The sequence below is a fragment of the Capricornis sumatraensis genome, chromosome 16 (genome assembly GCF_032405125.1).
Source record: "Capricornis sumatraensis isolate serow.1 chromosome 16, serow.2, whole genome shotgun sequence".
NCBI classification, from domain to species: Eukaryota; Metazoa; Chordata; class Mammalia; order Artiodactyla; family Bovidae; genus Capricornis; species Capricornis sumatraensis.
In genome coordinates, this window is record NC_091084.1 from 83,090,637 (window position 1) to 83,101,419 (window position 10,783).

Sequence of the window (10,783 nt, forward strand, 5' to 3'; positions counted from 1 at the left end):
TCCAGGAGGTTCAGAGTCCAGTAAGAGCCCACTTCCTGGTTTACATCTCGCTGTGACTTTATATGGCAGAAGGAGCCAGGCATCAGGGAGGCCTCTGATGTCTCTTTTATAAGATCGTTAACCCCGTTCATGACAGCATGGTTCTCATGATATAATTTATCACCCGAAGCCCACACCTCCAAATATAATCACATTGGAGATTAATTTTCAACATATGAAAATTAATTAATTTCCATCCTTCAGTTCAGTCGCTCAGCCGTGTCTGACTCTTTGTGACCCCATGGACTGCACAGCACTCCAGGCTTTCCTGTCCATCGCCAACTCCCGGAGCTTACTCAAACTCATAGTCAGTGATGCCATCCAGCCATCTCATCCTGTCATCCCCTTCTCCTCCCGCCTTCAGTCTTCCCCAGCATCAGGGTCTTTTCAAATGAGTCAGTTCTTCGCATCAGGTGGCCAAAGTATTGGAGTTTCAGCTTCAACATCAGTCCTTCCAATGACTATTCGGGACTGATTTCCTTTAGGATGGACTGGTTAGATCTCCTTGCAGTCCATGGGACTCTCAAGAGTCTTCTCCAACTCCACAGTTCAAAAGCATCAATTCTTCAGTGCTCAGGTTTCTTGACAGTCCATCTCTCACATCCATACATGACCACTGGGAAAGCCATAGCTTTGGTTAGATGGACCTCTGTTGGCAAAGTACTGTCTCTGCTTTTTAATATGATGTCTAGGTTGGTCATAACTTTTCTTCCAAAGAGCAAACATGTTTTAATTTCATTGCTGCAGTTACCATCTGCAGTGATTTTGGAGCCCAAGAAAATAAAGTCTCTCACTGTTTCCAGTGTTTCCCCATCTATTTGTCATTAATTTCCATCCTTGCTCCCTCCCAAATTCATGTCCTTTTCATATGAAAAATACATCCTTTCCATCCTAGTAGCCCTCAAAAGTTCTTTCTTGTTACAGCATCAACTTTAAAGTCTAAGTCCAAAGTCTCAGCTAAAATTAAATACGGGTGAGAGTTAAGATATGGCTTAACCTGAGGCAAGTCACCAAACATGTTATGAAACCTAACTTCCAAACTCCAGCAAAGAAATGGGCATGGGATATACACCCCCATTCTTAAAGGGGGACATGGGGAAGAGGGACCGATAGGTCTCGAGTAAACCTCAAGCCTGACAGTGCAGGCAACTGAGACCTTAAGGTGAAGAGCGGTCCTCTTGGGCTTCACGCGCCGTCTTCCAAGCTCACTGGAGGACCTCAGCCGCGCAGCTGAACAGGGAGACCCCGCGGCCACTCCCCGCCTGGGCGCTGTGGCTCACCTGCGCCGGAGCCCCCTGCCTGTGGCTGCCAGCCTGGGGTCCTGCCCCCGTGGCTCTGTGATCTGAAACCGAGGGGGCGGTAGCCACGTCCCTGTGGGTCTGCTGGGCACAGTGCCTGCAGCAGCTCTCAGTCTTGGCCGCACCTCAAGGCACGGGGTGAGGGCATCTTGCCTCTGCCTGAACCTGTGAGCTGGTCCCACCCTTTGAAACCATTCTTCAGGAGCCCTTGCGTTCAGGGTCTGCAGTGGGAGGGCAGCCCTGGTGATCTCAGATGCCTTTGGGGGCCATTCTTCTGTTGTCTTGGAGAATCGCTTCTGGCTCCTGCTGCGATCGCTGAGCCACAATGCTTTCCTCACCAAATCAGTCACTTGGCCCACTCTCTCGTGCTGGGCTGCTGGCTGGGTCTTTGCTGCAGCTCCTGAAATTCTTCAGCTGCGGTGCGTGGGCTCTCCAGATGTGGCATGCGGGCTTCAGAGCACACAGGCCCAGCTGCTCTGTGGCACACGGATCTTAGTTCCCTGACTGGGGATCAAACCTGTGTCCTCGGCATTGGAAGGTGGGTTCCTAACCACTGGACCACAAGGGAAGTCCCCCCTTGATCTACTCTTAAATGTTCTCTTTTTTTTTTTTTGCAATACAAATGGACTGAGAATTTTCCAAACCATAGAGTCCCACTTCCTTTTGGCTTAATAATTCCATCCTTAAATCATTTTTCTCTTCTCACGTCTTACTGTAAGCTGTCAGCAGAAGTCAAGCCTCCCCTTCAACACATCACCTAGACATAGCTTCAGGTAAACTTCATTGCTCACAAGTTCTATCTCGCATAGAATGCTAGAACATAAACACAGTTCAGCCAGTTCCCAGCCACTTCATACCGAGATCACCACCTTCTGGTTCCCAATGACTTTTTCCTCATCTCTGTCTGAGGCCTCATCAGAATGACCTTTATCATCCATATTTCCACCAACACTTCATTCAGGATTACTAAGGTGTTCTCTAAGACAGAAGTTTTCTCCCCAGCTCTCCTTTTTCCATCCTGGGCTCTCACTGGAATTGCCCCTAATGGTTCATTCACAATAATATAAGCCTTTTCTAGCATGGCCCTCAAAGCTTTTCCCGCTTCTACTCATTCAGTTCAGTTCAGTCACTTAGTCGTGTCCGACTCTTTGTGACCCCATGAATTGCAGCACGCCAGGCCTCCCCGTCCATCACCAATTCCCAGAGTTCACTCAAACTCATGTCCATCGAGTCGGTGATGCCATCCAGCCATCTCATCCTCTGTCATCCCCTTCTCCTCCTGCCCCCAATCCCTCCCAGCATCAGAGTCTTTTCCAGTGAGTCAACTCTTTACATGAGGTGGCCAAAGTACTGGAGTTTCACCTTTAGCATCAGTGCTTCCAAAGAACACCCAGGACTAATCTCCTTTAGAATGGACTGGTTGGAACTCCTTGCAGTCCAAGGGACTCTCAAGAGTCTTCTCCAACACCACAGTTCAAAAGCATCAATTCTTCGGCGCTCAGCCTTCTTCACAGTCCAACTTTCACATCCATACATGACCACTAGAAAAACCATAGCCTTGACTGATGGACCTTAGTCGGCAAAGTAATGTCTCATGCTATCTAGGTTGGTCATAACTTTCTTTCCAAGGAGTAAGCGTCTTTTAATTTCATGGCTGCAGTGACTTTGGAGTGACTTTGGAGCCCCCAAAAATAAAGTCTGACACTGTTTCTACTGTTTCCCCATCTATTTCCCATTAAGTGATGGGACCAGATGCCATGATCTTCGTTTTCTGAATGTTGAGCTTTAAGCCAACTTTTTCCCTCTCCTCTTTCACTTCCATCAAGAGGCTTTTTAGCTCCTCTTCACTTTCTGCCGTAAGGGTGGTGTCATCTGCATATCTGAGGTTATTGATATTTCTCCCAGCAATCTTGATTCCAGCTTGTGCTTCTTCCAGCCCAGCATTTCTCATGATGTACTCTGCATAGAAGTTAAATAAGCAGGGTGACAATATACAGCCTTGACGTACTCCTTTTCTTATTTGGAACCAGTCTGTTGTTCCATGTCCAGTTCTGTTGCTTCCTGACCTGCATACAGGTTTCTCAAGAGGTTTCCCATCTCTCTCAGAATTTTCCACAGTTTATTGTGATCCACACAGTCAAAGGCTTTGGCATAGTCAATAAAGCAGAAATTGATGTTTTTCTGGAACTCTCTTGCTTTTTCCATGATCCAGTGGATGTTGGCAATTTGATCTCTGGTTCCTCTGCCTTTTCTAAAACCAGCTTGAACATCTGGAAGTTCACGGTTCACATATTGCTGAAGCCTGACCTGTAGAATTTTGAGCATTACTTTACTAGCGTGTGAGATGAGTGCAATTGTGCAGTAGCTTGAGCATTCTTTGGCATTGCCTTTCTTTGGGATTGGAATGAAAACTGACCTTTTCCAGTCCTGTGGCCACTGCTGAGTTTTCCAAATTTGCTGGGATATTGAGTGCAGCACTTTCACAGCATCATCTTTCAGGATTTGAAACAGCTCAGCTGGAATTCCATCACCTCCACTGGCTTTGTTGTAGTGACACTTTCTAAGGCCCACTGGGCTTCACATTCCAGGATGCCTGGCTTCTGCTCATTGCGAGGTTCCAAATCTGCTTCTGCATGTGTGGGTATTGGTGGCAGCAGCAATCCCGCTTCTTGGTGACAGATTTTGTCCTGGCCCGGCTGGGATGCTGTGGTAAAGATGTGTGTGCACGCACGTGTGCTCCACACTCGTTCCAGGTCTGACTCTGATTCTGTGGACTGCAGCCCACCAGGCTCCCCTGTCCACGGAACTTTCCAGGCAGGAATTCTGGGCCGGGCTGCCATCTCCTCCTCCAGGGGAGCTTCCCGCCCCAGGGACCAAGCCTGCGTCTTGCCTGGCTCCTGCTCTGGCAGGTGGGGTCTTCACCACTGAGCCACTTGGGAAGCCCCATAGTAAATACTGGGTAGCTTAAGCGATAAAGATGTATTCCTCACAGTTCTGGGAGCTGGGAAGGCCAAGATCCAGGTGCTAGCAGATCCTGGGTCCAGTGAGGACCCGCTTCTTGGTTCACAGTTGGCAGTCTTCTCATGGAAGAAAGGACAAATCATGGGGCTCTTTTACAAGGGCACAAATCTCATTGACGAGGGCTTCACAGTCATGACCTAATCACCTGCCACGGATTCTAACTCTCAACACCACAGCCTGGCAGTGAGGTTTCAATGTACGGCTCTGAAAGGCCACATTTCGTTCACAGGACCCACACAGCAGCTGACAGCATCTAACTGCTCGCCACCTGCCGTCACACTTGCTACACCCCCGCCTGATGGTTTTGTAACCACTCTTCCCGCCCCCTGGACTTGGGTTCCTTTCTCCCTTCATCTTACTTTATACCCAAGGAATTTCTGTTCATCTGTCAAGATGCAGACCAATGCCTCTTCTTCAGTGAACTCTCTGCCGGCTCTCAGAATTCGCGCGTCTTCTGCGTTCCCGTGAAGCACATAGTAACTAGTTCTGCAATAGCATTGCATAGACTGTGTCGTTAGCCGTTTATATCTTGACCTGTCTATAATTCCGAGCACAATCACAGGGAAAAACCCACATTTGACTGTTTGATCTCGAGCGTCCGGTTCATCTAGTAGGTGATAAGTGAATCATTATAAACCTGAATATATGAATATTGAGTAGATAAATTATCTTAGAAAGTGGAAGTGTTAGTCCCTCAGTCGTGCCCTACTTCTTGGCGGCCCACTGGACTGTAGCTCCTCTGCCCATGGGATTCTCCAGGCACGGATATTGGAGTAGGTAGCCATTCCCTTCTCCAGGGGAGCTTCCTGACCCAGGGATCAAACTCTGGTCTCTGCACCCCAGGCAGATTCTTTACCGTCTGAGCCAAATCCTAAGTATGGGAAGACTAATCCAGACAATCTCAATAAACTCCCCTCTTCGATAGATGAGACAATAGAGGCTGAAGATTTGCCCATAAAAGAAAAAAAACGCAGTGAGTTGGGACTTCCCTGGTGGTCCAATGGTTAAGCTTCACATCAGGAGGCATGAGTTCTATCCCTGGTCGGGGAACTAAGACCCCATATATGCCATGTGGCATGGCCAAAAATCAAATTAAAAAACAGTAAATATAAATAACAAAACTAAAGAGCTGATGGCAAGAGCAGTCCTGGGCTTCTTTCCGCCTGTAGATGTTGCTTCCTTTCTACTGCCTTGAGGCGGAGAGGAAAAGTAATTTGGGACGACAGGAAGAAAATGATGTCAAAGATGACTCTGTTCTCTTGCTTCCCTCACCCTTTGGTTTTATAGATTGTGTTTTTCTTGCCTTCGGATGCTACTCAAGAGAGTGAACTGTCTGTTCCCGACGAAAATGCTGTCATACAGTTTGAGCTACAAGAAGAGCCCACTAGTGCTGATTCAGTGACCAACATAAAGCCTGTTTTCTTTGGAGGCTACTCATTCTTCAAGTTAAGGGTCACAAAAAATCAGTTTGCCTTCCACCATGCAGGCAGGAGAGGCAGTGATAGTTTCAACACATCTTCTCTGTTTATGGACGATGAACGACAGAAATATGTCCCCCAGACAGTAAGCCTTTATGGGGAAGAAGTGGAGGTGAGACATTCGCCTCCCGTTCTAGAGGAAAAGTCCCCAGAAATCATGGTGAATACTGACCCGCTGAAAGATGAAGACCTACAAGCTGCTATCACACAACCCCCGGGAGAGAAAGCTCCACTGTTGCAGGACCAAGCCTCAAAACTCCAACTTTTTCCATCTTATTCTGTAAAAAGTGTCCACAGTTTACCGCTGCAAGACTTGCCATCACAAGCTTCGAGAGCTGAAACTTCGCCAGAACAAGACTTGCTATCTGAAGCGGCATCTCATGTCACAGAGTCTCCTGGAATTACATCCCAAGACAAGCAATCCCAGGGCATATCACTGCAAAATACACAATCCCGTGACATGCTATCTGACTACCTACCGGCCCCAGACATGCCTGCTCAAGACCTCCCTTTCCAAAGACAAGCCCTGCCATTACAAGCCATACCATTTGGAGCCACATCATTACTTTCTGTGCAGTCCCCTACGATGCAACACCTAGATCGACGGTCTCTGGATTTTCGGCTACACAATGTCCAGTCTCAAGAACAGAGAGCTGTGCATTTATTATATCAAGACATTAAATCGGAGGTCATGCTAATGACCGAAGAATGGAAACCTGGGGAGGACCTTCAGAGCAGGAGGCCATCAAAGCAGCATTCCCAACTGCAGCAAAGCAAAGGCTGTCCATGTGCAAGACAGAAAGCCCCTGAGATGTACAGTCAAGACCAACCGCCCCCAAGGAGGAAATCCCTAGACAAGCACATCAGAAGCTGGCTCTCTCCAAAAAAGCAGTACATAGACAAGGAAATCCAGGTTAGTCAAACCATACTGCAGCTCCCAGACCAGCAAGCTGAGAGCCTGCGGATCCAAGAGGAGGAACCCCCGAGGCAGCTGTACCAGGATATGCAAATCCAGGAGTACCATGACTGGCAGTCTCCAGACAGGAAAGTCCAAATCGGGCAATCTTTAGGCCAACAATCTCAAGAATGGAGAACTCAAGACTGGAAAAACAAAGAATGGGAAAAACAAGAATGGCAACTTGAAACACGGCATTCCCAAAATTGGGACTTCCAGACCTGGAAAACCCAAGATCTACAAGTGAAAGAATCCCGAAAGCAGAGGTCTGTATTCCAAGAAACCCAGACTCTGCATGCCGCTATTCCACCTGACCTAGGTGAGCAATCCCAGGATGTTCTACAAGACAGTCAGCACCAAGATAAAGACCAACAAGACCCTCAGTCTGCAGGAATCCAGAAAGAAGTTATGGAAACAGATGCTGTGCAAACAAGGGACACCAAATCAGAGGACACGAGTTGTGGAAAAAGTCAGACTCTAAGTGACTTGCAATCAAAAGACACGAAGTCAGATTTTAACTGTTTCTCCTACCAAAGCTCAGTACAAGAACTTCAGTCCACAGGAAGTCAAAAACAAGATATGGAAACAGATGCTGTGCAAACAAGGGACATCAAATCAGAGGACACGAGTTGCAGAAAAAGTCAAAGCCCAACTAACCTGCAATCAGAAGACATAAAACCAGATTCTAACTGTTCCTCCTACCAAAGCTCAGTACAAGACACGTATCACACCTACATGTCCAATAAAGATTCAGAACAAGATGTGAATCAAGACACATCAACTTGCTCAGCTGTATGCAAAGAAGACCAGTCTTTAGCTTCCACCTCCTGTGACCCAAAAGAAAGACAGCAATCTGAAGACTCGAGCTAACGTGCAGACTCCCCTACACACTGCACGACTCCTGATTTTGGAACCAAATTAGGGAAAAGCAATCTCCAACCTCTGTTCACAGGTGTGGTTACTACCTTCTTTACTCGCCAGAAAACAAAGGGCGAGCAAAACACTCAAAGGATGTGTCCCTAGTTATAATAAAATGGCAACAAACATTAACACTATATCGGAACTTTCTGGGGGTGAAGAAATAATTCACATTTAAACTCTATCACGGTTGGTGTCTCAGTTTATGATCACTAATTCTTTTTACAGCTTAATATTTAATGGGCTTACTCTTCCACGATGCTAACACGTTTTGCCTTCACCTTTGTGTATTATAGAAGCTCGGTAAGTCAACCAGAAAGAAGTCTACATGGCTGTCTAAGGGCTCAAGGACCAAAAGCGTTGGCAAGGAATAAAAATCAATCCCACCATGACCCTGTTTTGCTGTTTCCCATCACCTGCCTTACTCCCCCCCCCAAGTCTAAACATGTTGAGGATACGGACTTGGTTCAGTTAGTGAGGCAGGATGTGGCAGTGAGTACAGAACGCGGTGAAGAGGGAGAGAGAGAATAAAACACGCCCAGAGACAGGGAAGTAGGAGCAGGGAAGGGAAGAGACGCAGAAGCCACAGCAGAAATTATGATGGAAGCATGAGCCGCTCGAAGCTCTGCTGCCGTCATGCGCCTCTGCTCGCCGCTGCTAATTTCTTACACTCATGACATACAGTGTCACCCCCAGTGGGCAAAGGAAACTGATCACAAGCCAGCAGTTGCCCTCCATCCTCCAAGCCTGATTACATTTGCAATCTTCTTTCTCCTTGAACTGTGTTTGAGACGTGTGGGGTTATTCACCAGCCTTTTTCCCACTAATATTTACCACCTTTGTTGATGTCTGCATTTTTTCCCCTTTTTCTATTTCAAGAAGTTTAAAATAGTGTTTCAGGAATATCTCTCCAACTTCCTTCTTTTTTGAAATCACGGACACTCTCATAGTTCTCTCGTTTTCTTATGAACACCCCAAGACTGCGCTTTATCTGTGTCTTTACAGGATTCTGCACAAAGGATCCTTCTAGTAGAGATTCAGTAAATTATGTTTAAAAACATAAACGTGAGCTTGGAGCCTTCACCTAGAGGCGAGTGAAATTACATGCAGTAGGGTAATGATACACAGAGCTGGAGAGACTGGCTGTGTGCTTTTTTTTGGCTGGGAATACTAATTTTTTTTGGTCCATTAACAAATAGATCCGCAGGGGGGAAAAAAAACCTTTTAAACACAGGATAATAAAAATTGAACATTAACATTCTTCTTCAATTTTGTGTAAGCTCTGCAGTAGAGAAAAATATACGAACTTCAAACAGCTGCAAAAAGTGTCTTGGGGAGAAAACAGTTTCTACGTCGATTAAAAAAAAAAAAACCTGACATTTTTCTAATTCAACCCAGTCCTTGGGCAGGTGGAGGGTGGAGAGTTGCCACTGGCCACCCAGAGAAATGCCAGCTCTTTCTCTCCCCACCGACCCACGGGGGCTGGGCAGGCTGGACTGCTGCTGAAGAATCTTAGGGTAAAAACAAGATGAAAAAACCACTCAGGAAAAGGCGTGCTTCCCCCTCTGCCAGCTGCTGGCGTGGTCAAGCGCCCCCCTTGCTTCCCCGTTCTGAGATACTGACACCAGCCCATCAGTGAATCTGGGTTAGAGCTGACAGAACCGATGTGTGTCGGAGGCAATAAAGCAGTGTCAGTGTGCGAAGCAGCTGTTTATGAAGACAAGGTGCCCAAGGAGGACGGGAACAGAGCGTTTACGATTCACTTAGAGGCATCCAGGGGTTTTCTTACCACCTTATTTTAAACATGTTGGGGTTTTTTTGAGGGGGAGGGGTGGTAATACTGGGAAGACCTGATTTTCTGATGCTACGACTGTATACCCACAGTTGCCAAGAAACCTCGGGAGAAACGAGCTGGTTGTTCGAAGTGCACTCTAATTTGCTAGACTGAACACCCCAGAGCTAGGAGGTGGGAAGGCAGCCACCACCGGTGGAGTGCTGACGAGGTGACGCTCCCACTGCCAGGCTTGACCCCCAAAGGCCCGCATTATTCTCACAATCTCTTCTTTCTCTCTTGTCCTGGTCAGATGGAGAGAACCCAGGGCCCAGAAGAGGCTGGGCTCTTAGAGGACTGAGCATTGTCCGTAAATAGCTGCACAGATTAAGCCCATTGCTAAACATTCAGCTGGACTGCGGCCTCAGGGGGAAACCGTTTATGGTTCTAGGCTGAGAAAGGACGGAATTATTCGTCACAGAAGTTATTCTGAATAAGAGTTGCTAAGGCAACAGCAACGACAAAAAACAACATACTTCAAATCTTGCTCAAAATGGGAAAAACTCTAACTGCTACCCCCTTGTGTCACCATCCCCTGGAGAAGGGAGAGGACACCCAGTCCAGGATCCTTGCGCTTCCCTGGTGGCTCACATGGTAAAGAATCTGCCCGCAATGCAGGAGACCTGGGTTCCATCCCTGGGTTGGGAAGACTCCCTGGAGGAGGGCATGGCAACCCACTCCAGTATTCCTACCTGGAGAATCCCCAAGGACAGAGATGCTTGGCAGGCTACGGTCCATGGGGTCAGGACACGACTGAGGGACTAAGCAAAGCACAGCACATGTAATGTCCACAAGCACAGCTGTCTGAAACAACAAATTCATTCTCTCCGGGTTCCATTGGTCAGAGGTCAGGTTATGTTACTTACTTCAATACTTGGGTCACCTGGTGCAAAGAGCCGATTCATTAGAGAAGACTCTGATAATGGGAAAGATTGAAGGCGGGAGGAGAAGGCGGCAGCAGAGGATCAGATGAGATAGCATCATCGACTCCATCAATATGAATCTGAGCAAATTCTGGGAGAGAGAGGACAGAGGAGCCTGGCGTGCTGCTGTCCACGGCGTGGCAGAGCCGGACGCGACCTAGCGACTGAAGAAGAGCAGCACCTGCTCAGGGTCTCCGGCAGCTAAACTCAGAGCTCTGGCCAGGTCTGTGGTTCTGAGGCTTGGGATTTTCTTCCAAGCTCATTTATCCCTGGAGGAAACCAGTGACTCGCAGCTGTGGGCATGAGTCCCTGCGTCCTTG

The 10,783-nt window shown here is 47.6% G+C and overlaps 1 protein-coding gene across 1 annotated transcript in view; it reads left to right on the plus strand.

Moving 5' to 3' along the window:
• Positions 1 to 8,739, plus strand: part of MS4A14 (membrane spanning 4-domains A14) — a 28,017-nt gene extending 19,278 nt beyond the window's left edge. Inside the window, exons 5-6 of the mRNA XM_068988097.1 lie at positions 5,646 to 6,253; positions 8,715 to 8,739. Of these exons, the coding sequence (XP_068844198.1) occupies positions 5,646 to 6,253; positions 8,715 to 8,739 (633 nt within the window). The remainder of the gene's footprint in view (positions 1 to 5,645; positions 6,254 to 8,714) is intronic.
• Positions 8,740 to 10,783: the final 2,044 nt, after the last annotated feature.